Below are 26,021 nucleotides of genomic sequence, written 5' to 3' on the forward strand. Positions count from 1 at the left end.
TCACTCTCCTGCTGGTAATAGCTTATCCAAAGTGACTACTCTCCTTACAATGTGTATGAAAATCAAGGTGGGCCATTTCCAGCACAAATCCAGGTTTTCTCACCCCCCATCCCCATACACACACAAACTCACTCTCCTGCTGGCAATAGCTCATCCAAACTGACCACTCTCCTTACAATGTGTATGATAATCAAGGTGGTCCATTTCCAGCATAAATCCAAGTTTAACCAGAACGTCTGGGGCGCGAGGGGGGTAGGAAAAAACAAGGGGAAATAGGCTACCTTGCATAATGACTTAGCCACTCCCAGTCTCTATTTAAGCCTAAATTAATAGTATCCAATTTGCAAATGAATTCCAATTCAGCAGTTTCTCGCTGGAGTCTGGATTTGAAGTTTCTTTGTTTTAAGATAGCGACCTTCATGTCTGTAATTGCGTGACCAGAGAGATTGAAGTGTTCTCCAACTGGTTTATGAATGTTATAATTTTTGACATCTGATTTGTGTCTATTTATTCTTTTACGTAGAGACTGTCCAGTTTGACCAATGTACATGGCAGAGGGGCATTGCTGGCACATGATGGCATATGTGCCACATATATCACATATATCACATTGGTGGATGTGCAGGTGAACGAGCCTCTGATAGTGTGGCTGATGCTATTAGGCCCTGTGATGGTGTCCCCTGAATAGATATGTGGGCACAGTTGGCAACGGGCTTTGTTGCAAGGATAAACTCTCACAAATCTTGGGAGACAGGCCAGTCCTTGCCTACAGACAGCCCCCCAACCTGAAGCAAATACTCACTAACAACCGCATACCACACAACAGAACCACTAACCCTGGAACCTATCCTTGCAACAAAGCCCGTTGCCAACTGTGTCCACATATCTATTCAGGGGACACCTTGAAATGGCCCAACTTGATTATCATACACATTGTAAGGAGAGTGATCACTTTAGATAAACTATTACCAGCAGGAGAGTGCGGTGGGAGGAGGTATTGTTTCATGGTCTCTGTGTATATAATGTCTTCTGCAGTTTCCACAGTATGCATCCGATGAAGTGAGCTGTAGCTCACAAAAGCTTATGCTCAAATAAATTGGTTAGTCTCTAAGGTGCCACAAGTACTCTTTTTCTTTTTGCGAATACAGACTAACACGGCTGTTACTCTGAAACCTGTCATTTATACAGGCAAATTCCAGGATAAGTCTCTTAGTCCTGATTCTTCTCTCACTATAACTGACTTTACACAAGTGCAATTCCAGTGACTTTCAGTGGAGTTAGACCAGAATCTAGCCGTGCATGCCGTGCCCCTGGGAACCTCCACCAAAAACTCAAACTGCAACTCTCCAGGATTGAGAAAGTTTGGCTAACTTTGTTTTTCATTTTCTTAGGCCTCTGTACATCATGGTTCTCAAAGTGGCAAAATGCCAATATGGCCGCTATTTCTACTTTAAATCCACCTCCATCAGAAACAACAGGTTCTGGTGACAAAATTTTGTCTTGGGAAGTCCAGCCCAAATAGGGAGAACAAAGATTTATGAATCGTTAAGTCAGATAAGGTGGAAATTTGTCATCTGAGCAGCACAGACCAGGGCGACAGTCTCTCACTCTCTTGCACATTCAGAGTAATTCCACTGAAGTCACACATCGAAGACACAAAATGTTACATTAAAGTCAATGTACGTCATGCTATACTTGTTTAAAATTGGTGTGAATGAAAACAGAATAAGGCCCAATGGGCCTGTTGTTAGAAAAAAGGGAAATGTTTTATTGTTTGCACTGATATAATCACACACTAGATGGCACCATAGAACTAATAAATGTTGAAACTAGCAGATAAGAAGTTATTCTTGGAGGTGAACATTATGCTATTATTTATTCATAAATGTGTTATTACAATAAACTAAACACATTTTCCACCCTTGCAGACACACCTTGAAAACTGGCAACTTGTATTGCTCTTTGGTCTTCTGTATATTGCAGTGCCATGCAACATTTATGGGAAAAGTAAATCTGACTTGATGAAATATCTTTCCAGTTTTAAAAAGTCATGATATATAGTCTAGGAACATAATGTAATAAAATCTCATTCTGTGTCTCTTGTTTTAAATGTTGCATTGCTTATCTGTATATGCACCTAAGCTGTATTCATGCCTATGCTGCTCTCTGAAAAGATTTGGGGTAAAATATACAAAAGATCGTAAGATCCATTTTCAAAACAGACTTAGGACCCTGAGACCCATTGACTTTCAATGGGACTTAGGTTCTTAAGTCTGTTTTGGGGATTTAGGTTAAGCAGAGCTATGCAAGGGATGGATGCTCCATTTCATAGAGGATTTCAAGATCTCAAATTTTGACTTCATTTCAGATTAGAATGCAAACCAAGTATTTTTAAATTCTCTGCAAAGGAAGATTCTGAAGAATTTCCATGTAAGGTGGGTCAAAATGTTTTAGTTTTGACATTTTTTAAAAAAATACTTTATAATACAAAATAAAAACAATTCAAAACAAAAAGTGATTTCAAAGTAAAACAAAAAAAAAATCAAAACTTTTTTCCAGTTTTCTTCCACTATTAAATTCCAGAAAAATTGACCTGATTTAGCAAAGCATTTTTATTTTGACAGCACTGTATATTCTGATGGAATATGGTTTTATTGAAGTTTTGCCAACCAGCTCTACTTCTAAATCATTGAGGCACTTTTGAAAAAAATTACATTTGATCTGCTGAAAAGATCCTGGTTAAAGATTTTAAAAACAAAGACTATCCAAAAATACTACAAGGGGAAACATTCAGATCCATATTTTTGAAATTATTCAGCCTGTTCAAATTTTTCCAGCACACATACACATTAATCTGGGAAAGATGGGACTGGGGCAAAGTAATAGCTAGTTTAGCCACATAATTCTGCTGTTGAAAAATTAAACAAATTACATTAATTTCTACCAAGGGTCAGATTCTGATCTTGGTTTCATTAATGTAAATCCACAATAATTCTTCTGAAGTCAATGGAGCTCATTCAGATTTACCCCCAAATCAAAATGTTCACCCGTGACACTTGTATCAATTCTACAACAGAACAAGCCCTCTTTTACCTTAGATGTTTAAGCAAAGGGTACCAGAGTCTGTTAAATTCTGATCCATGGCCCATCCAAATTTACATTCACTATCAGACAAAGAGATGCTTTCTAAACATCCCTGAATTTAAAGCTGAATGTTTATAATTGGTGAAGTGTTATAAACATACTAAATAATATGATTCTTGCAGTGGCATCAAAAGTACCCGATCCTGACTGCTGGTATCAGGGGTTCAATTATTCTGCTTATGGTGACTAATACTTTTGGTTTTCATGACAGAAGTCATTTTGCAACAATAAATCAGTCTGAAAGTGGTTTTTTACTCTGCAAAATATTGGGTAAGATACACTATCACCCAAGTAAATATTAAATGTAGGGTAACATTTTCAAAAGCACCTAAGTGACTTAGGAGCCCATGTTTAATGAGACGTAGGTGCTTTTGAAAATGTTATCCATGCAGTCATTAGCGCTGGTTCGTCTAGGTCACTTCCAAGTGAGTGACCACAGCTGATGGCCTTTCCTTGCTGTACGCAGAATTGGTTAGTGATTTCAGTCCATTTCCTAGTGGACAAAACCAGCTCAACTGGATTGTAAACTGTAACTTAGATTGTAAGTTCTTTGGGGCAAGGGCTCACTTTTTGTTCTGGGTTTGTACAGTGCCTAGCACAGTGGGGTCCTGGTCCATGAGTGGGGCTCCCGTGCAACACAACTAATAGTAATAACAATAAACTGACACCAATTAGAACTACTGATAGTGTTAGCAGAGGACAAAGACTGAGTGGGTATGGCAGCTGGGCTACCATCTTAGCCCCCAACTTGATCCCTTCAGGTCAAGGTTAGGGCACACTGACAGTATGTTAGCAGAATAGGAGGACGTTTAAACTCCCATTGCTTATACTGGATATGTGGACAAATAGCTTCTCCGGAGCTCTTATCACAGCCACTAAATCCCACTTAACTATTTAAAAGAACAATGCAGTCCACCCTGGTTATATCCCACCTACAAAAACTGGATTTGACAAGCACGTGCAAGTAAACACTTGGGCATTATTACTACAGTGTTGTTAGCACATCTGCCCAGATACATTTATTCTTAACAGGAATCCTACCTAGTCATATTTTATTACTATGACATTGGTACAGAAAGAGAAACTACAGATGTGTGTGTGTGTGTGTATCACAGTCACATGGCAAATGAGGAACGATCCAAACATGCTGAAAACTCAGCAGCAAGAAAGGTTAGAAGTTGATAGTGGGTGATTAATAATATGCATTATAAACCTGATCCACTGAAGTCATGGAAAGATTCACATTGACCTCAAGAGGCTTTTAGTCAAGCCCTATACACTTAATTTAAAAAAAAAATCCACAATTTGTCCTGTTTCCTTCTCTGTTTATCTTCATTTGGAGATTCTGTTAGAAGAGTTAAAATGTTGCCTCAAGGTTTGCCACAGACAACTTCACTGAAGTCAGCGGGTTTCCCTAGCGTAAGACAGGGCAGACTGTTCGGTCACATAATTTTTACTACTACTGATAATGGAAGACACAGACCTAGGCCCTGTTTTCCTTGTATTCCCTTACTCATAAAAATGTAGACCTTATTAATGCCAAGAGACCCAGTGAAGTCTGAGTAAAGGTAGATTAGGCCAGGCCCACACACAGTGCAGAAACTAAATGGTACTGTAATCCCAAATGGAGTTTGTATTCTACGAGTGGCAAGGGCGGGTCAGGGAGAGCCACAGCAAAAGCCAAGCAGCCCCACAGGGATTGTGACATACATACAGGATCCAGTCCTGGAACTGAATAATCAGCTTGACAAACTCTCGCTCCCCCATTTTCTTCCTGCTGCAGCCTGCCCCAAACATGCAAATCAATGAACTTCTATTGACCAAAACAAAACAAAACGAGTACGAGATGAAGCTTTTCCTTGCATGGGTCTGGACAACCGCCGCGGTCCTTGGCGTGCTGAGAAGTGATCAGTAAGTCACATAACGGAGCAGCAGCACTTTTTGGGGTAGTTCTCTGCGTACACCCTATTTTCATCTCCATACACGTAATAGGAATACCGTTCCCCTTGCCACTCGTATTCCACTTTAGTAAGAGGGATCAGCTCAATAGTTTGCCTCTGGAAGAAAGAAAGAGAAAATACAAGGCTAATGAAGCTAAATCTATACAATACAGGAGGATTTGTAAACTCTCTTGGTGGCATTTTCAAAAGCACTTTATGTAGCACTTTGCAATCTGTGTAAACATTAAATAATTAATCCGCACCACACCCCGGGTAAGAGAGCATGATAAGTCCCATTTTACAGATGTGGAAACTGAGGCACACAGAGAAGTGAGCTGACCCATCCACAGGCAATCAGTGGCAGAGTTGTGATTCTAACTCAAGGAGTTCCAGTCTCCCAGTACCATGTTCTATCTCGTTGACAGTTCTCTTATGCTCAGTATTACACTCCCTCCCATTCTAAATCAAATTAAAGATGTTTTAAAGGTCTTGAAATGCAGGCACTTAAGAAAATCCAAACGCTTTAATGTTAATAGTCATTATCCACCTAATGGAAAGTCTTTTGCTCTGGTGCTTGAAGAATTGTTTCAAATGGTCCAATAAAAAAGGGCATGGTGAAACTTGCACAAATGTTAAGCTGGTACAGTCTGATTTCCACAAACTAGTTGCTTTGCATCCTCTTGTTACACTTGGGCTGCAGTGCACTCACCTGTCTCAGTACACGAGATGTAGATGCAAACTGAGTGTGATGTTGCACAACAGCATTCTGGGAAGCCTGACTGATGAGGGGATCAGGAAAATTCACAACAGGGTAAACCTGGAGAAATGGAAAATATTTAAGACACACAAATTGGAAGGAGATCACAATTGCTTCCAAATATCAGGCCCATCTCAGTCCTCAGGTCTCTCAGGGCTTGTTTCCACTCAGGAAAATTAATCTGAATTAACTAAAGGTGGGAATTTTAAGTGGATAGTTTTAAACTTTATTAAATCTCTGTGTGGACACTGTAATTCAGAATTAAAGTGGCTGTAATTCAGTTTAGTTTAATTCACTTCCAGAGTGAATTAAGGCCACTTCAATTCTGAATTACGGTGCATCCAGACAGGGGTTTAAAGCAGTTTAACTAATTCATTTAAAATTCACATCTGTAGTTAATTCAGATTAATTTTCCTGAGCGTCGCAGTAGAGACAAACCCTCACTCACATGAGTAATCTTTGTTCACAGCAGTGGACCAAATCAATGGAGCTATGCCAATTTACATCAACGAGGATCTGGCTAGTGAGGTAAATGGGATTGCTTGCATAAAGAAAAGCGACTCACGTGAGTACGGTTTTGTAGGACGTTTTGTGCCAGTTGTAAAGAAAACAATCGCATTCTTCCCGAGTATCTTTTTCAGCAGTCTTCATTGCTGCGAGGTATCAGCTAATTGTGTTGCAGTTGCTAAAAACTAAGGGCCTGTCTATACTAGATTTCAAAAGGGGATTAGTCACACTAGTGCAAGTCATGTCTTACACCGACACAGCACATCTACACTGGGGCAAAAAGTGTACATAAACCCTATGGGCTAAAACTTGAAAAGGAATAGGCTCTGGATTTCCAGGGCAGTAGCCTAATTGCATTTGATTGTGGATTCCTTGGCAGGCTCTAAAGAATCACTGCAATCAATTCCAAATATACCCTGTAGGAAATCCATTATGTAGCATCCATTTTGTAGCATCTCCAAAAGCAGATGGTTAAGAAGGACTTGGAGTGTGTTATGAAATACCAAGCCACCCCAAAAAGGAGTGCTTCTGTTATTATTATTTGTATTATGGCAGCACCTAGAAGCCCCAGACATGGGCTCGAACACAGAACCAGTCTGAGATTAACAAACTATGGTAGGTGCTGTGCAGGGGTGGCTGGTCCCTGGAGAACCTCTAGAGGGTTAGCCACCAGGAAAATCAGAAGAAATCGCATTTATATTTGCTATTTGAAAGCTCCTGCAAATATGTAAACAGGAGAGGAACAAAGCTGCAAAATTTAGATCTGGATTTCCAACATCACAAAGCTGGAGGCTGTTTAGATCTGGGGGGTTTCTTTGGGACCATCTCTAAAGTAAACTGCATGTAACTAAATATATTTGAAATTTATTTATTTGCGTGTGAGCACTGGGAATTTACATGAGCCCAGTGACCATAAACCCATACACTGCTAGCCCAATAGATATATGACCGACAGGCCAAATGCAGGGCAAGTGCACCTTTCAACCCACATACACCCGGATCCGCAGAGGTAAACATGGGACGACATTATCTGCTAGTGTTAATTAGCACATCTCCATTGACTTAAATGGAACTGCACCAGTTTATGCCAACAGAGGATTTGGCCCATTTTTGTGGAGAATATAGGTTGTTAATGAGATCCATGTTGCAGGGATTTACAGGACTTTCCCCTGGTCTGAATAGTAAAAAGTGTTGAACATCTCTCACTCCCAATTGACTTCATTTGGGATTTGCGGGTGAGCAGCACCTCTGGTTATCAAGCCAAAGAGGTGAATTGATACACACACAAAATATCCCAAACCAGCATTTTTTACTAAAAAAAGGAAAACCCTACTGTAGATGACATAGGAGAATTAACTAATTTAGTTACATTAGTAACCAGAATAACAGAACGCTGTGTTCTCAAATGTCTTTTTCTTCTTGTGACACTTTAAATTCTCAGTAAACTCCACCTCAGGCTACGTGAGTTGTTCTGTTTCCAGACCTCTCATTTTGTTATTTCAAGAGGTGGTAGAGTCTAGAGTTTCATTACCATGGACTGTTCATCAACAAACTTCTTCTGCCCAGTGACCTCCTTGAAGCGGTCAGCAGGAAACCCAGATCTTTGGTCTGCCACATATTCAAAAATGTTGTTCTTCCTACAAGAGCAAGGACACAGATATTGTCACCTATTGTATCTCCTCTTACTCAAATGGATTTTAGAGGGGCCCCTCCTTTTTGTGTTTCTTGTGCTACAAAAACATCAAACTCCACAAGGCAGAGTTGTTAAATAAGTTCTCCAGTCTATACTGAGGTTCCTGGTAGCAGAGCTTTAAACATACCACATGGTGTTCTTTGTACTTTTCTAATGATAATATGGAGGCATGCTATGCTGGAATGCAAACTTCGAGACTTTGGCATTCAAATTCCAGTTGTAATGGATCCAACTGAAATGCTGAGATGGTTTATTTATATTTGTTCTTTGTAACGATCCTCTTAAAAAGTCCATCAAGTGATATTAAAATAAAATGCCTTTGAAAATTACAAATATTAAAATAACAATGGCTGAACATCTTTAAGTCAGTGACTGGGCCAACAGAGGACAACAGTGGTTTAATTCAGAACAATATAAAACCATCTGGGAACTCTAACCCAATCTGGAGACTGAGAAGTCAAAGAAGATACTGCACTACAGTAGATTAGCAAAGGGGCAGGATACAAAACCAGAGGTAAAACTGCTGTTCTGTCAGGCACTTGTTAGACCACCCCGTCTGGTACTCCATGTACCACCCTGGTCATTGAGTCAGGGAAGGACATTTTTTCTCCTTCATATGAAGCGCAGTGTAGAATAACAACGATCTCATTAATTAAATACGCAGGGAATAACTCTCCTATTCTCTACTGTGGCTCCTCCCTAAATAGTCATCAATGATTAAACAGCCAGTGATGTGATACTGAGTCTAGTCCTAATCTATGTTTCTTTGTTGCTGGCACATCAGAGAGATGATCTGTTGACATAGCCCATAGCTTTGATCCCATTTTAGTAAAGGGCCACAACTAAGCTTTCAACTTCACCGTGATTACTGTAAATTTTCACAAAGTTTGTCTCCTCCAATTTCTTTCTTAAGATGCTGCTCTCTTTTGGAGCTTTCTGGTAAATTTCAACAGACTTTTTGAAATGATAATTAGCTGGTATGGATATGTGCACAGCCCGACTTTATGAAGCTGGTAATGTTCTTGAAATCCTAACAGCCCCCTTCCTGAGGGAAAGCAGCATATCACAATCTGGCCTGTCAGAACACTGCCAGTTAAACCCTGTATGTACAACAGTGAAGAAGAAGGAGCTTCTCTGCAATTATTTAAAGTTTTATTAGACTTGCCATTTGACTTGAAGCTCAATGTAGTACAGCAACTGTCCTTTTCCTGCACACGTTATGCAGGTTTTGTGGCCTGAACCAGAACAACTGTTGCAACTGTAGACAAAGAATGATCATTAGAATGGATGGTGAGAAACTATTACTACAATGATTTTGAATGCATACACTGTGTGTGTGCATGGACACACACACATCACACTTCATTTGGCATCACATTGGGGATTCAGTCCAGCCAATGCTTAGTATTTGCCATCGTGTCTACTACCAGGAGTTGTCTCATTGAAGAACATGATTTCAATAAAGTCACTGACCCATTGACTCCTGCTAGAAAGTACTATACCCATTAGCAAGTATTTACAGTATTGAGTCCTAATCTGATATTTTATATATATATATGTATAAGCCATGAAGTCTACTCTCTGTTTCCAGTCACAAGTTTATTTACACTTAGCACGATTCTATAAGTGTTTCCAGCAGCACTGTACAGCTTCACTGCAATGTCTTGGGTAGCTGATGCCACCAAAGCACTGGAGAAACATTGTTCTCCAAGCACAAAGTTCAGTTTCATGTACATGGCAGTTCTGCCACTGAGGTACTGCCACCCCATCAGAAAAATGAGACAGCACAGTAGAACAGACTGACCTTCATCCCAGTGCTACACACTATTCGCAGCTGTAAATTTCAAGGAATAGCTCTTCCAGAGCTAGGCTGCAGCTGGGTTGAATTCTCCAACTGCCCTCCTGCCTTGGAGATAATTGCTTCCCCTGTAACCCATGGCTTCCTAGGGAAGCCATCGAAGGCAATACATCTTCACAAACAGAAAAAACACGAGACTTGCAGGCAGAAAGTGATCAGTGGAGGGAAACACCATGCTCTGCAAATAAACGGAGCTTCCTTATAGGTGGGAAGGAAGTTGGATGGGACTCTACAGGTCTTATTTTGAAGAGCGCATTAAAAAACTCAGGGCCAGCCCCGGCCCCAGAATGAATAATACATTTTGCTCATTCCAGCGGGAGGTTCAACAGCAACAGCTGGACTTCATTGACTATCCTGGGCAGCCACAGCCCAGCACTGAGAGGCATTTTCACAAACCAATCAATACTTGTACAGCTACAGTGGCTAGCTGAGCCCACCTAAGAATCCGACGTTGAACTGTCCCTGAATATAGCAGTATTCCATCCCTGTGCCAACGAGCCCTAGTTTTGAAGCTGATGCTAATTAAAATATGGACTTCCCATGTTGGCTTCTCCTTGAGTGTGGACTCACCTGCTCCGACCAGAACCTCTGCAGTGTGTGCATCTGTCCTCATTCATTTGCTTCCCAGAGCCATGACAAATCCAGCACTGTACCTGCATTAATTAGATGGAAAAGTCAGAGCTATATATACTTTGCCAGAGCAGTTTGCTGGTGTTGTAACCTTCATTTCCTCACATGGAAAATGGATTGCAAGTTTAATAGACTCATAGATCTTTAAGGCCAGAAGGGGTAATTAGATCATCTAGAGTGTACAACACAGGCCATAGAATTTCACATAGTTAACCCTGCACTGAGTCCTGTAACGTGTTTGACCAAAGCATTCCTAATAAGCATAAATTAATCTTTAAGGGCCCTACTCCACAAAACACCATTGCACCTTACTACACAAGTAAGTCCCATGAACTGCTTGAGAGATGCTTAGATCTGTGAGCTCTTTGTGACAGAAACTGTCTTTTTGTTCTGTGTTTGTACAGTGCCTAGCACAATAGGGTCTTGGTCCATGACAGAGACTCCTAGGCACTACGATAATACAAATAATAAATAACAATAAATGCTGTAAAACAGAGCACAATACAATTGTGAACTCTTCACAGCCAACCTCACTCCCCTTCTAACCTCCCAAAGCTATTTGATTTCAGCATCTTTGCCTGGTTCTTGGTTTGACACCTTGCCCCAGAATAAATTCAGTCCTAAGCAAAGGATCCCCTTAGACATGGCTACTCACCTTTCCTTTTCCATGACACTTTGTGCAGCGAATTGTACCTGAACATCGACAATTATGGCATCCCTTAAATCAAAGGAGAAATTTTAAAGGTTTGACATTTCTTTAATTTAGCTGTTTATGTTACTATCTGGCTGCCTCTTGGTATCCCCCCCCGCCCCTCCCCCCCAAAAAAGACAATGGGAAATGTTTTTTCTTCTTTATTGGAAACATTCTAGAGAAACCTCATTCTTTACACTTTTATAAGGCCTTTCATTCGAGGTTCTTAAAGAGTTATACAGCAACCTACAGCCAAATTACAACCACACTTCTACAGGTGAAACTGGGAGAGAAGTCATTAAGTAATAGCGTGTCTTTTGTTGCAAAGTAGCTGAAAGCTCATTGGTGCCAACACCCAAAGGTCCATCCAATCAAGTGGGAGAGTGATTTTGAATGATAGCCCATGTATGCACTTCTATAATTTGTGTGAAGTAAGGTTAAAACCCATGTTTACACTAGGGAATTCTAGGAGGGGAAACCGCCACCAGTGTTAACACTAGTTCAACTAGACCCTGGGGTAGCACTAGTGAGAGCCTTAGTGTAGAGAAAAATTCATGCTAAACCAGAATTAGCACAGATGGTAGAGAAGCAAGAAGGGAACAGCCTACGTGAGAGCACGAATGCTCAGTCTGTATGCTGGACCTCTCATTGGGCAGGGCTACATCTGTGAGTTACAAGCTGCTCTTCACTTACGGATTCTAATTTCCCTTCCAAAGAGAATACCCACACAAATAAATTAAACTATGATACCATGTCCTGTGATTCTGTCAGTTCATTTCTTTCCCTATAAGGGGATAACTGGAATTCAAACATTCCTGACTACAATGAAGCACTTATTGATTATTGTAACAGATGGGTAAACTAAGGCACAGAGCGGCTACTGTGAGACTGTGTCTGAGCTGGGACCAGCACTCAGGAGTACTGATCCCCAGTTCATTTGCTTTACCCATTAGACAATAATAACTTCCATATCAAAGCATATATTAGACTCCTATTGAGTTTGTTCTTGGTCTTTCTTCATGGCTGTGTATTGCCCATTTTCCAGCCTCCACTCCTCCCCACCTTTAAGAAGTAAGATTTAAATGATGGAAGAGGTCACATATTTAAAGTGAGATAACGCCCTCAGAATTCCTTTCTTATTACAAAAGCAAGGGAAAGAAAAACATCTATTAAATCACGCCCTATTAAAATGTCCCAAAGCGTCTCTTTTCCTGGACTGTAGCACTGGTTTCCCAAAAGACAGGGCTTTTTCTCACAAAATACCAGTCCCTCTTGGGCATGATTTTACAAAACACAAAAAAATGTCTCAAGGGAAGCAGAAAGTGGTGCTTCCATATTTGGATAGTGATTTTAAATAGAAATAAAAACTGAAAAAAACAAATAACTCTCTTACTTATAATTAAATTATTTGGGATTCTGATAGATCGAATTCATCTTGATATGAAAAAGCTCCTAAACCTGCCACATACCTTTAACAAACTTATTCAGTCCTGTAGGTTCAATATCTCTCTCTCGCTCTCTCTGAAATAAAACCTCGCCCCGTATAGTACTTTTCCCTCATAGATCTAAGAACATTTTACAAAGGAGTTAAGTATCAGCTATGATTATATTAGCTTTTACACTCTGTATATACTCTGTATTGGGCTTTATTCATGATTGTCCTAAGAACCCTAAATGGGCCATGTGGTATCTCCTGGTGTAGGAGGAACCTGCAGATGGTGCAACACTGGCATAACTGGCTCTATGCATCTTCCCCTCCACTCCGCACTGAATCCCTCATTGCAGAGTGCGCGTCAGGAGGATTCTTTGAGAAGTGAAGGTGGCTATGGTGTTCCCCTGCCCCAGCTGTCATAATAGCACATTAGGGAAGCAGATTTATCCAGCTCAGTTCAAATTAGGGCAGCCCTGAGGCTGAGGATGTCCCCACCTGGTCAAAGACATGGGAGCATAAACTCTGGCAAATGAAGTATAAAAATATAATTAGGAAGGCCAAAAAAGAATTTGAAGAACAGCTAGCCAAAGACCCAAAAAGCATTAGCAAAAAAAATTTTTAATACATCAGAAGCAGGAAGCCTGCTAAACAACCAGTGGGGCCACTGGACAATCAAGATGCTAAAGGAGCACTCACAGAGGATAAGGCCATTGCGGAGAAGCTAAATGAATTCTTTGCATCGGTCTTCATGGTTGAAGATGTGAGGGAGATTCCCAAACCTGAGCCATTCTTTTTAGGTGACAAATCTGAGGAATCAGAGGAACAGCCGTGTTAGTCTGTATTCGCAAAAAGAAAAGGAGTACTTGTGGCACCTTAGAGACTAACCAATTTATTTGAGCATGAGCTTTCGTGAGCTACAGCTCACTTCATCAGATGTTTACCGTGGAAACTGCAGCTCACTGAAGTGTCATTAGAGGAGGTTTTCGAACAAATTGATAAACTAAACAGTAATAAGTCACCAGGACCAGATGGTATTCACCCAAGAGTTCTGAAGGAACTCAAACGTGAAATTTCAGGACTACTAACTGTCGTCTGTAACCTATCATTTAAATCAGCTTCTGTACCAAATGACTGAAGGATAGCTAATGTGACACAATTATTAAAAAAGGCTCCAGAGATGACCCCAGCAATTACAGGCTGGTAAGCCTGACGTCAGTACCGGCCAAACTGGTTGAAACTATAGTAAAGAACAAAATTGTCAGACACATAGATGAACATAATTTGTTGGGGAAGAGTCGACATGGTTTTTGTAAAGAGAAATCATGCCTCACCAATCTACAAGAATTCTTTAAGGGGGTCAACAAGCATGTGGACAAGGGGGATCCAGTGGATGTAGTGTATTTAGATTTTCATAAAGACTTTGACAAGGTCCCTCACCAAAGGTCCTTAAGCAAAGTAAGCAATCATGGGATAAGAGAGAAGGTCCTCTCATGGATTGGTAACTGGTTAAAAGATAAGAAACAAAGGGTAGGAATAAATGGTCAGGTTTCAGAATGGAGAGAGAGGTAAATACTGGTGTCCCCAGTGGTCTGTACTGGGCCCAGTCCTATTCAACATATTCATAAATGATCTGGGAAAAGGGGTAAACAGTGAGATGGCAAAAATTGCAGATAATACAAAACTACTCAAGATCATAGAATCATAGAATATCAGGGTTGGAAGGGACCCCAGAAGGTCATCTAGTCCAACCCCCTGCTCAAAGCAGGACCAATTCCCAGTTAAATCATCCCAGCCAGGGCTTTGTCAAGCCTGACCTTAAAAACCTCTAAGGAAGGAGATTCTACCACCTCCCTAGGTGACACATTCCAGTGTTTCACCACCCTCTTAGTGAAAAAGTTTTTCCTAATATCCAATCTAAACCTCCCCCACTGCAACTTGAGACCATTACTCCTCGTTCTGTCATCTGCTACCATTGAGAACAGCCTAGAGCCATCCTCTTTGGAACCCCCTTTCAGGTAGTTGAAAGCAGCTATCAAATCCCCCCTCATTCTTCTCTTCTGCAGGCTAAACAATCCCAGCTCCCTCAGCCTCTCCTCATAACTCATGTGTTCCAGTCCCCTAATCATTTTTGTTGCCCTTTGCTGGACTCTCTCCAATTTATCCACATCCTTCTTGAAGTGTGGGGCCCAAAACTGAACACAGTACTCCAGATGAGGCCTCACCAATGTCGAATAGAGGGGAATGATCACGTCCCTCGATCTGCTCGCTATGCCCCTACTTATACATCCCAAAATGCCATTGGCCTTCTTGGCAACAAGGGCACACTGCTGACTCATATCCAGCTTCTCGTCCACTGTCATCCCTAGGTCCTTTTCCGCAGAACTGCTGCCTAGCCATTCGGTCCCTAGTCTGTAGCTGTGCATTGGGTTCTTCCGTCCTAAGTGCAGGACCCTGCACTTATCCTTATTGAACCTCATCAGATTTCTTTTGGCCCAATCCTCCAATTTGTCTAGGTCTTTCTGTATCCTATCCCTCCCCTCCAGCGTATCTACCACTCCTCCCAGTTTAGTATCATCCACAAATTTGCTGAGAGTGCAATCCACATCATCCTCCAGATCATTTATGAAGATATTGAACAAAACCGGCCCCAGGACCGACCCTTGGGGTACTCCACTTGATACCGATAGCTAAGATAGTTAAGTCCCAGGCAGACTGCGAAGAGCTACAAAGGGATCTCTCAAAACTGGGTGACTGGGCAACAAAATGGCAGATGAAATTCAATGTTGATAAATGCACATTGGAAAACATAATCCCAACTATACATATAAAATGATGAGGTCTAAATTGGCTGTTACCACTCAAGAAAGAGATCTTGGAGTCATTGTGGATAGTTCTATGAAAACATCCACTCAATGTGCAGTGGCAGTCAAAAAAGTGAACAAAACATTGGGAATCATTAAGAAAGGGACAGATAATAAGACAGAAAATATCATATTTCCTCTATATAAATCCATGGTATGCCCACATCTTGAATACTGTGTGCAGATGTGGTTGCCCCATTTCAAAAAAGATATATTGGAATTTAGGAAGATTCAGAAAAGATTCAGAAAAGGGCTGTGGGAAGCTGTCCGCTGCTTCCCACAGACCCCATTGGCCTGGAACGGCGAACCGCGGCCAATGGGAGCTGCAATGGGCCGAATCTGTGGACGCTGCAGTTAAACAAACCATCCCGGCCCGCCAGCAGATTTTCCTGATGGGCCGTGTACGGGAAGCAGCGGCCAGCACATCCCTCAGGCAACACATTCCTCGGCCCACAATGATCTCCACATGGATAGATGATACTTAATCCTGCCTTGAGTGCAGGAGACTGGATTAGATGACCTATCGAGGTCCCTTCCAGTCCTACAGTTCTATGATTCTATGATTATAATACCTTTAATGAAGACGTATGGGGCACTTTGACTCTGGTTATGTTGTCTATGAACAAGGTAGGAACTTCCACTTGTATATTCCATGGCAAAGGAGCTGGCCCAAGCAAAAAGGAGTCAACAAATTCATCTGAAGCAGAAACAAAACTGTACTGAGTACAAACACCTGGTATTTCCTGACACCTGCAATTAAATCATGCCACACCTGTATCTGTTATGTTGATCCCAGTTAAGGTGATTAACTAAAATAAATACCATTTTTAGGTCAAAGAGTTCCATTGTTTACTAACCATAATTTCTTTCCTGCCCCAAAAAGGAAAATGTTATAGAGTATTTTGTAAATACAATCGATTCCAGCTAAAATATTCAACCAAAATGGTATGAATGCAGCATAGTCAAATTTCCTCTGAGAAATTAAGATTACAAAAAAATCAAACTCACCGTTGTTTCCCAAATTCAGTGAAAAACACTTCCTGTGAGCCCTAATCCTGCAAACACTTTTCTGCATGCTTATCTTTACTACTATGAGTAGTCCCAATTGAAATCAAGGTTAGCAAAATTAAGCAAATGCCTAAGTGTTTACAGGATCAGGAACATATTAGTTACAAGCAATTGTGTTCAGTAAATCTTGGCTTCATGTCCCCAATGAATGGAATGGTCAGTGGTCATGAAAAAGAAAAAGAAATCCTTAAACTGAGAGATAGCCAAGAAACGCCCCCCATTTTTTTTTTTTTTTGCTCTGCTTCCCTCAGGAGGAATAGAATCACTCCACACCAGTTTGGCAAATCCCTCCATGATTATATGACTCAACTAGACACAGTCAAAAAAAAGGTTGCAAAATATCTTGAAAATTTCTAAGTCATCCATTTTGCAAGTTGCAAAAAGGAATGATTATTGTTTGTTTGAAATTTTTCATGAAACCAAGAATTTTCAGGGTTTGGGTCTTTGCTCCCCCCACCCTTTCTTGGCCTTTTTTTTCTTCCATCAGCCCCCACCCCTATTTTTCCCCTTTCTTTTTTTTCCCCCTCCATTCCTTTCTCTTTTTTTTTTTTTTTTTTTGCCTGTCAAAAAGAGGAGGAAAAGGAAAAAACAAAAACTGGGGAAAAAATGAAAAGTGAAAATGATTCATTCCCAGTTAAATCAATAAAGCAGAAATTTCTTTAAAGATTTTTTTTTTTGCAAAATTTTTCATTTTTGAAAAAAAGGCCATTTTTCAGCAAAAATGTTTGCTTTGAAAAATTTCAACCAACTCTATCTGACGTGTTGCCTGAAGGCTACCAGAACCCAAATCTCTTCTGGTTTGCCAACTCCTAATAATTCTGAAATGTTGGTTGTCTCCCAGTTTCTATAACATTTGCCTTACGATAGACCGCAGTGTTCCCCCCATTACATTAAAACTGTATAAATTAGGCACGAAATCTCAGTAAGCTCCAGTACACACCAGAACGTCTGTGTTCTTATGGAGTTAGAACGCTTCCTTCAAGGATCTAGTTTATTTCAACTTCCAAACTACATAAATCATATATCACACTCATAAATCAACTGGCTTATCGTGCTTAAGGTGTGTAATGAATTGTCATAGTATTTTTATCTGGGCATGTGTTTTATTTTATTTTTAATAACTGCAGTTTGGCAGCTGAGTAGGAAGGTAACTTTTCCTGTGCAAATTTTTCATTACCTTCTGGCAGAAATGCACAACACAGCAGTTAGACCTGTACTATAGAAGAGGCTGATCATGCAAGATTCTTACTTGACATCAGAATCCTACTTACCCCTGTAAGGTGTTGTCTTCCATTCAGATGATCTGGATTCAGTGAAGGTCTCTAGCCGATACTAAAAAAATAATTAATTAACATAAAACAAAAAAACCTGTAACAACCCCAAAGTGGGAGTGATTGGGCATTCAGTGCAGTCTATACAAAAACCCAATTGGGACTGCAATCTGTGGCGCTTAAGAAAGTAAATTCACACTAGCCAAAATAATGACCAATCTCACTGTTGACAGGGTGAGGTGATATCTTCATAGAATGCTGCGTTATGGACCTGAGCAAGTCCATCGAAGTCAACAGGAGACTTTCCACTGTTATCAATGGTCTTCTGATCAGGCCCTATATTTGTTCTATACCAGCGATTCTCAACCCACGGCCTGCGGGCTGCATGCAGCCCAGTTAGCACACAGCAGCGGCCCAACTCAGCTGTGAGCTAAAGGCCACAGGCTCCAGGCTGCCCTGCTGCATGGCAGGCTCCAGGGTCAGGGTCCTGGCTGCCCCCTGGCCCCCTGCCGTGGGGTCTGGGCAGCCGGCTGCCCTGCCGCATGGCACACTCTGGGCTCCGGGCTGCTGGCTGCCACCCAGCCCCACACAGTGGGGCTCGGGGTCCAGGCAGCCTGCTGCCGCCACCCAGCCCCACATGGCGGGTCTGGGGTCAGGGTCCTGGTTGCCCCCTGGTCTTGCACAGCTGGGGTCAGGGGTCCCCGAGCAGCAGGGTCTGGGGTCGGGGTCCCTGTCCCCTGCTCCACACCCAGCTCTCCATTCCTGGCCCCACTCTGTGGAGGGGTCTCTGGGCGGAGGGCGCTGAGCATAGGAGTTTACGGGGGGGAGTTAGGTGGGGGATATTGTGGTTCTCACCCTGCAGCCCAAATAACACTTTGTGGGCCGTATATGCAGCCCACAATGATAAATAGGTTGAGAACCACTGCTCTATACTCTAAAAACCAAAAACGCCAATAAGGCTATCACACCGGCTCTATTTAATTGCCCTATTTCTTTTTGTTTTAGTCATTCGCTTCTTCTTTATTTACCTTCTCATTTGACTATTTTCCTCATATCTCCTCCCTCTCTTCTATCCCCACACACTTCTGCTCTTCACTTTAGTTTCACCTAAGCTAACGCTATCTATCTATGGGTTTCCAGAGTACAAGTCGCCATGGAATATTCGCTGTTGTTTGGAATTCAGTGGTTGGTCCTATTAATTAACAATGGCTATATCCAAAAGCTGTTTCTCTCTCTGACATTGTCTATGCTGTCAGTTTTTCAGGATATTTCCCACTGTTCACTACCAATGGTGCATCTCCAATGGTTCTAGGGGTGGTGGCTGACCTTTTTACCCAGGTCCTTACCCTATTTGGAGCAGGGATCAAAATGGAATATATAATTTTTAAAGACTTGACACTGGCAAAAAAGGTCCATAGCAATGGAATCAAATTATGAACCTATATTTTTCCCAATTCTAAACCAAGCAATCATTGAAAAGCTACGAAGTGGAAGTAGCTCTTTGCTGTCAGTCTAAAGATTCCATTCCCTTTATGAGTCCCGAGATGTTCAGAGCATGCAAACACAATTCCAAACTGAAGCTAGCCACACCACCCCACTGGGAATTTCTCAGTAAGGGGGCTATTGCATGGGTAAGGGTAATTTGCAATGCTTGGCAGCTGTTTGATCCCCGTGAAATGCCCAGCTCCTGCTGAAGTTAGTGGACAAACTCCACTGACTTCAGTGTGAGTAAGTTGGGCTGCAAAAGATGAACATACTCTGTAGGTGTTGAATGGCTGCAGATTCCGAAACACCATTTCCTTGGCAGGGGCCGAGCTGTAGCAGCACTTACTGGCCGCGTACTGTATAAGAGCTTCTTTGGCTGCATCTTCTGAAACAGCAGGAATGCTACCAGAAAGAGAGAAGAAAGCATGGACCGGTTTGAAATTGCCTTTCAATTTGCAGAGCAATTCTGCCGTGCACTAAACATCCACCCTTCCCCTTTCAGAAGACATCCCAGCATCACACATTCTCCCATATAAGGCCTTGACCTAATTTACATAGCACTCCGCTGCACTGACAGAAAAATGCTGGATAAGATGACTTAGTCCTACAAGCATCAGGTTTGGAAAAACCTAGACTCTCTTAGAGATTCAAATCCCAGGAATGATAACTCAAGCCTTCATCTCTCCCAAGAAATGAGGCAGTTTAGGATGAGAGGTGTTTAGGATGCAACATTAACAAGTGAGGTCCTGTCAGAATTTCATGGACACTGGTACCTGATTTTCAACCATCAGGTCAACATGTCTCTGAGAATGTGAAAATGTATGCCTATTGTGTACCTCAGATGTGTGCATGTAAAATCCCTGAATTTGCTCACCCATGGCTAAGTGCATGCTTATCTACTCAGCAGGGTATGCTGATCATGGCTTTGTGCGCACATATCTTGACGTGTAAGGTAGGTACTCATATGCTGGCTGAAAAGGGGGAGGGCCTAAAGCTCCCATAGCACCATTGATCAAAGCAGTGTCTAACCCCATATCATTGGCCAAAAAATTCCCCCTGCTCTCTTGTGTGCAGTGTGCCAGTTGGCTGCCACCCTCTCATCAGCTGTGTTGATTGTGCTTAGTTTACAAAGGATGCAGGGTAACTCTTAATCATCATCATTACATTTGAAAGCACATCTTACTTCCAGTCTGTTTGGGCTGGAGGGGGCCCACCTCCATGATCAGTCACCAGATCTGATGGAGGAGGTAAACCTTTTCCTCCTGCGAGAAACGAAAAGGTAGAAGTTGGCATTTTACAGGTTTAGAGAGACACACATTTGTTACTTGTCCTTCAGTTCCTGCCTGCTTTTGAAATAAGGCCAAAATCACCGGTTTCTGTCTTGTTCTAATGAACGGCCTCTGATTAGCACAGGACACACAAAATATCTCAGAGGAAAACTGATCCATTAGAGAAAAAGAGAGAAATCAGAATTATTCATTGGATAGTTCAGCAGGGGTAAAGAGGCAATTGTGTGGCACAGCAGGGGTAGGGGGTTCTGGCATAGGTGGGGGTAACTCGCAACTTTGGCAGCTGTTTGATCCCAGTGGAATCTCTCTCCTACCCTATCACTTGGGAAAATGCCACAGATAACAAGATTACATTCAGGAATATAGAAAAGACAGTGTCAATCAGCTGATACAAAACGCTGTACACTGACTTCTTTTTAAAGAGATAGACAATCTCAGGAAAAAGAATAGTCTGTGGGTTTATGTACTAACCACCATCGCCCAGTGCTGTGCCTTCATAGCCGGAGATCTCGTCTATTGGATAAGCAGGGGGAGCAGAGGGTTCTTCTCCATTGGTCATGTGATCAGGAGCGATGGCACCTACAGCATAAAGAGTTTAACAATAGAAAGTTGTCATAATGTCCTCACTCAAACATGCAACGAACCAACTAGGTTCCTGGATACACAGAATGCTTTATATTGAGCCCAATTCTCCTCCCAGTCACATCAGAGCTACACTAGTGTAAAACTGGTATGAGAGGAGAATCAGACTTCTGGTCTTTAATCAGATAAGTGTTTGAGATATGCCAGGAAGTTTTGCCTTAAAAATGGTAGCAATGGGTGACCTCTGTCATGCACATGGAGACTACTGATGAGCAAACTTCCATAAGGTTTGAGGTGTGGCCAGGATAAAAACCTATGAATTGAGATGTCTGCTTGACTCTCTTCGAAATAAGAGTCTGCAAAATAAGCCTGAAAATCTCATAAGAAAATCTATGTTCCTGTGGTTCTGTTTGCTTCTTGCTGCAATGGAAGTATCACAAAAGCCTCTCTTGTGGAATTTCATTACTTCTGCTTATGGCTTCAGACAGAATGAGAAAGCACAAACATTAAGTAAACCCAGGGAAATATATTATATGAACACTTACTCTTTTTAATCCAACCAAAACTTTCAGTAAAGTTTTGAACAGAGATTTGAATCAATGCTTACCAGTGCAGGCTGATGAAATCTGAATGTCGGTAGCTGAAATGGACATTTAAGGAGGACTCAGAGCCTGTTTGAATCCACCTGTAGCAAACTATGACTCATGTTACTCACTAGTAGCAACACTAGAGGGAGCCATACCGAACCTTGTTATCTACCACAAGCAGGAACTGAAGATGAGGGAAAGAAAATAAATAGATCCTTATGATCAGAGCACTGAGCTCTTCTGAAGAAATGAAAGTCTCTTCCACTCTCTCATTCTGAATGTCAGCATAGTGGTTCAATTTGCAATTGTTTAATTGCAAGCATTTTAATTGCTGAACCACAAACACAAGTCACTCAGCAGGAAGAAAAGTAAATAACTTTATGCTGATTCCCATTAACTAACTAGATGTTGATGTTTATTCACAAAAATGGGAAGAAATTTGCATTTCAAAGGACAATGCATTACGCACTTTGTGCATCAATCTCTTCATGACTCCGCACTCCTTCTATGGTGTCAAAATTCCCACTGACTTCAAGCAAGGAGTGCAGGATTGGGAACGCCCGGTTGAAAAGGGACCCTGGCAGCTCCAGTCAGCACTGCTGACCAGCTGTTAAAAGTCCGGTCGCCAGCACAACGGGGCTGGCAGGCTCCCTACATGGCTCTGCGCAGCTCCCAGAAGCACCCGGTATGTCCAGCCCAGCTCCTACACGCAGGGGCGGCTGGGAAGCTCCACGCCCATGGGTGCCACACCCGCAGCTCACATTGGCTGTGGTTCCTGGCCACTGGGAGCTGCTGAGCTGCCATTCGGGGTGGGGGCAGCGCATGGAGCTTCCCTGATCACCCTGCACCTACAGGCCACAAGGATATGCTGGCCATTTCCAGGAGCTGCGCAGAGCCAGGTACGGAGCCTGCCTTAGCCCTGCTGCACCACCGACCAAGAGCCACCTGAGGTAAGCGCCGCCTATCTGGAGCCCGCACGCCAACTCCCTGCCCCAGACCTAAGCCCCCTCCCATATCCAAATTCCCTCCCAGAGCCTGCACCTCGAACCCCCCCCCCCCGTGCCCTAACCCCGGCCCCCAGCTCAGAACCCCCTCCCACACTCCAAACCCCTCAGCCCCAGCCCAGAGCCCCCTCCTGCATCCCAAACCCCTCCTCCACAGCCCCACCCAGAGTCACAACCCAAGCTGGAGCCCTCATCCCCTTCTGCACCCCAACCCCCTGCCCCAGCCCAGTGAAAGTGAGTGAGGGTGGGGGAGAGCGAGCAATGGAGGGAGGGGGGATGGAGTGAGTGGAGGACAGGACCTCGGGAAAGGGGCGGTGAAAGGGCAAGGCCTCTGGGCAATGGGCAGGGCAGGGCAGGGGTGGGACAAAGGTGTTTGGTTTTGTCCAATTAGATAATTGGCATATCTAGATTGGGTCCATTCTGAGTTCCCTGTCAAAGACTGAAACAAGAACTGGCGCAGCCAGCAAAGCAAACATCAGTGTCACAAGAGTCATTGATTGCTCAGGTTTTCATACCAAAATATCCTTCAGCAGAGGCATGAGACATCTGATCAACAGCTCCATAACACTGGCTGGAAACTCTGATCGAAAAAGCAAAAGAAAACAGGCAATCTGAGTGTTTAGGAATAAACATGTAGAAAAAAGGCAATGGGGAAGTGGACATGGAGAAATGAGGGAACTGGAGCGATGCGGAAGGGCAAAAGTAGAGAGATCGCAAGAAGAATCTTTCTGCTCTAAAGACATTTTACGGATTCTTTGGACTTTATGGAAAGACTGATGTGCTTGGTGCTCAGCACTTTTGAAAATCAGGCCACTTACTGAGATAGTTAAATCAGGATGTGAGTAACTAATTTAGGCATTGACTTTTGTAAATCTCAGCCATTGTGCCTAATTTGGACGGAGACACATTTTTCCTCTTTAAAGCACCCTGGCCGTACCAGCCTAGAATATGCTTTATATTTGGGAAGGCATGAACTGCTGTAGCTTCGCATTTCAGATGCCAAGATACGATTTTATTGAGCAGACTACTAAACCTAGGATGCAAAACAATATGACACACTTAGCTTGATGGATACTCCTACACAAATTCTGAAAGGCTGTTATGATGCCAGTTAATATCAATGCTTTAATGGGAAATATTTTCTAGATCACAAATGACCTCAAATTATAGAAATACTCCTCAAGTTGCTCCGCCAAAAGCCTTCACTGGCATTTCCATTCTGACACCTGGTTTTGGGGGTGTAAAATCTGTCTGAAAAAATTGATCTGCACTGCAAAGTTGTACGAAATCAGTGTCTTCTTAGCCTGTGCAATAACACTGACATTTTGCATGTCTTAATAACTTCTGTGTTATAGAATCACTATGCTTGTCCACAGGGTGAGAAAGTTTCTCACTGTTTGAAGGATCCATTTAAAAATTATTATATTAGAAACTTAACACACAAGGAAAACTGACTTTAATATAAGCAAAATTAGGAGGCACATAATACGGTACTGGAGGCAAAGTAATTCTATAGTTTCATGGTCAACACTTGAAAAGCAACAAGTCTCAGCTCAGTGGTTACATCTGTCGAGTACTGCTGATATTACTGCATCACCTTCACAGAACCCGCTACTGTATTTCTTTGCCATCCAAGGGCTAAGAGCAGCACCTGGATGAAGAGTAGCTGAATGAATCTGAATCCTGGAAAGGCTGAAGTGATGACAATGAGAGGGAAACACACCGAAGTCACCTCTATAGAACATGACTATCCAAGGAAGGCATCTGTCCTCAGGTGGTTACCATGTACTCCTAGGACAGCTCCATCCCATTGAAACGACAGAACTCTGTCAGCCTTCAGGGTGAAACTCAAGTGTGCAGGAGACAGAGTTTTTTCTGAGACCGGCCACAGACCTGGAACTCACTCTTGGAAGATAGCCTCAGCCACTTCAGAGGAAAACTCACAGCCCAATTCTCTAACCCAGACAACCAGCTAAAACACTAGCGCACAGGCACACAACACACACTGCAGTCCTTGCTGCCAGAACCTTTGCTGCTGTAAGTCATATATTTCAATGGAATTACACTGATTTACACCAGCCCTGGATCTAGGGTGACCAGATAGCAAATGTAAAAAATCGGAACAGGGTCTGGGCGGTAATATGAGTCTATATAAGAAAAAGCCGCCCAAATCAGGGCTGTCCCTATAAAATCGGGACATCTGGTCACCCTAAGTGGATCTGGCCCCATATCTTTTGGGTACACATCACTTTGGGGGGGAACGCAGCTAGATCACCCACTCCCTCGCTAAAACCCTGTGGCCCACTCACCCCTCCCACTTCCTATTCAAGCTAACACCAAAGCCCGGCTGCGTGAGGCTGAGACATGCTCCCTCTGGGGAAAACTTTGGGCTGCTCTGTGCGCAGCTGACCCTGGGGCGCATCCACTGCTTTCCTAGGAGAGCCCTGCAGGAAGTGAGTGCCTGGCTCGGTGTTAGGGCCCCTGCCCGGAGGCAGTCTGGGCTGATTAGAGGAGCAGAGGGGTAATTCCGAGACCGGCACATGGAGGGGACAGCTGGGCGCTCCAGATCTCTGGCTCCCTTGCCCCAAAGCCCCCAGTCGCTGTTGCCTCGGATCAGTGCGTTTCCAGGGCCGCTGCTCCGCCCCACCGCAGGAACAGAAACGAAAGCGAAAGGCAGGCAGGCTGCGCTCTCCCGAAAGAGACGCCCGACCAGTCCCAAAGAGGAGTCGAACTTGCGAAGCCCTCACCTGATCGCCTGGCCCTCCGCTGCCATAGCTGCTGGGGGGATCCTGCACGCTGGCGGGGGGCTGCTCTGCTTTGCCTAGTCACCCACACCCACTTGTGCGCTGATGCTTTTCCTTGGGAAAAGCCAGCCCCTTGCTTTTGGTTCCGTCCTCCGCACCCTTCATATGCCGGTTTGGTGGGGGGAGTTACTCGTCACACGTTCTTGTCAACTGCTGGAAGTGGCCCATCTTGGTTATCACTACAAAAGGTGTTTCAACTGCTGGAAGTGGCCCATCTTGGTTATCACTACAAAAGGTGTTTGTTTGTTTGTTTCTCTCCTGCTGGTAATAGCTCACCTTAACTGAAAAAAGAAAAAGAGGACTTGTGGCATCTTAGAGACTAACCAATTTATTTGAGCATAAGCTTTCCTGAGCTACAGCTCACTTCATCGGATGCTGTAGCTCACGAAAGCTTATGCTCAAATAAATTGGTTAGTCT

The 26,021-nt window shown here is 42.9% G+C and overlaps 1 protein-coding gene across 1 annotated transcript; it reads right to left on the minus strand.

Annotated features, from left to right (window-relative positions):
- Nucleotides 1-1,104: 1,104 nt before the first annotated feature.
- Nucleotides 1,105-25,720, minus strand: LOC140914111 (protein SSUH2 homolog). The gene is made up of 13 exons (XM_073351206.2): nt 25,547-25,720; nt 23,315-23,379; nt 21,098-21,205; nt 20,521-20,599; nt 19,610-19,739; nt 17,853-17,913; nt 16,086-16,210; nt 11,185-11,247; nt 10,470-10,552; nt 9,207-9,299; nt 7,880-7,985; nt 5,794-5,901; nt 1,105-5,201 (listed from the first exon to the last, which is right to left on the minus strand). The coding sequence occupies exons 1-13, from the start codon at nt 25,570-25,572 to the stop codon at nt 5,061-5,063; spliced, it is 1,188 nt and encodes a 395-aa protein (XP_073207307.1). The 5' UTR covers nt 25,573-25,720; the 3' UTR covers nt 1,105-5,060.
- Nucleotides 25,721-26,021: the final 301 nt, after the last annotated feature.

The sequence above is a fragment of the Lepidochelys kempii genome, chromosome 7 (genome assembly GCF_965140285.1).
Source record: "Lepidochelys kempii isolate rLepKem1 chromosome 7, rLepKem1.hap1, whole genome shotgun sequence".
In the NCBI taxonomy this organism is placed as follows: Eukaryota; Metazoa; Chordata; order Testudines; family Cheloniidae; genus Lepidochelys; species Lepidochelys kempii.

Bases quoted from the DNA above. Each gene is read 5' to 3' on its own strand.
- LOC140914111 (XM_073351206.2), bottom strand. From the start codon at position 25,572: ATGGCAGCGGAGGGCCAGGCGATCAG. The intron at 23,380-25,546 runs GTGAGGGCTTCG...TTTTTCGATCAG, and splicing joins GCGGAGGGCCAGGCGATCAG to AGTTTCCAGCCAGTGTTATG. The intron at 10,553-11,184 runs GTGAGTAGCCAT...TAATTAATGCAG, and splicing joins AGTGTCATGGAAAAGGAAAG to GTACAGTGCTGGATTTGTCA.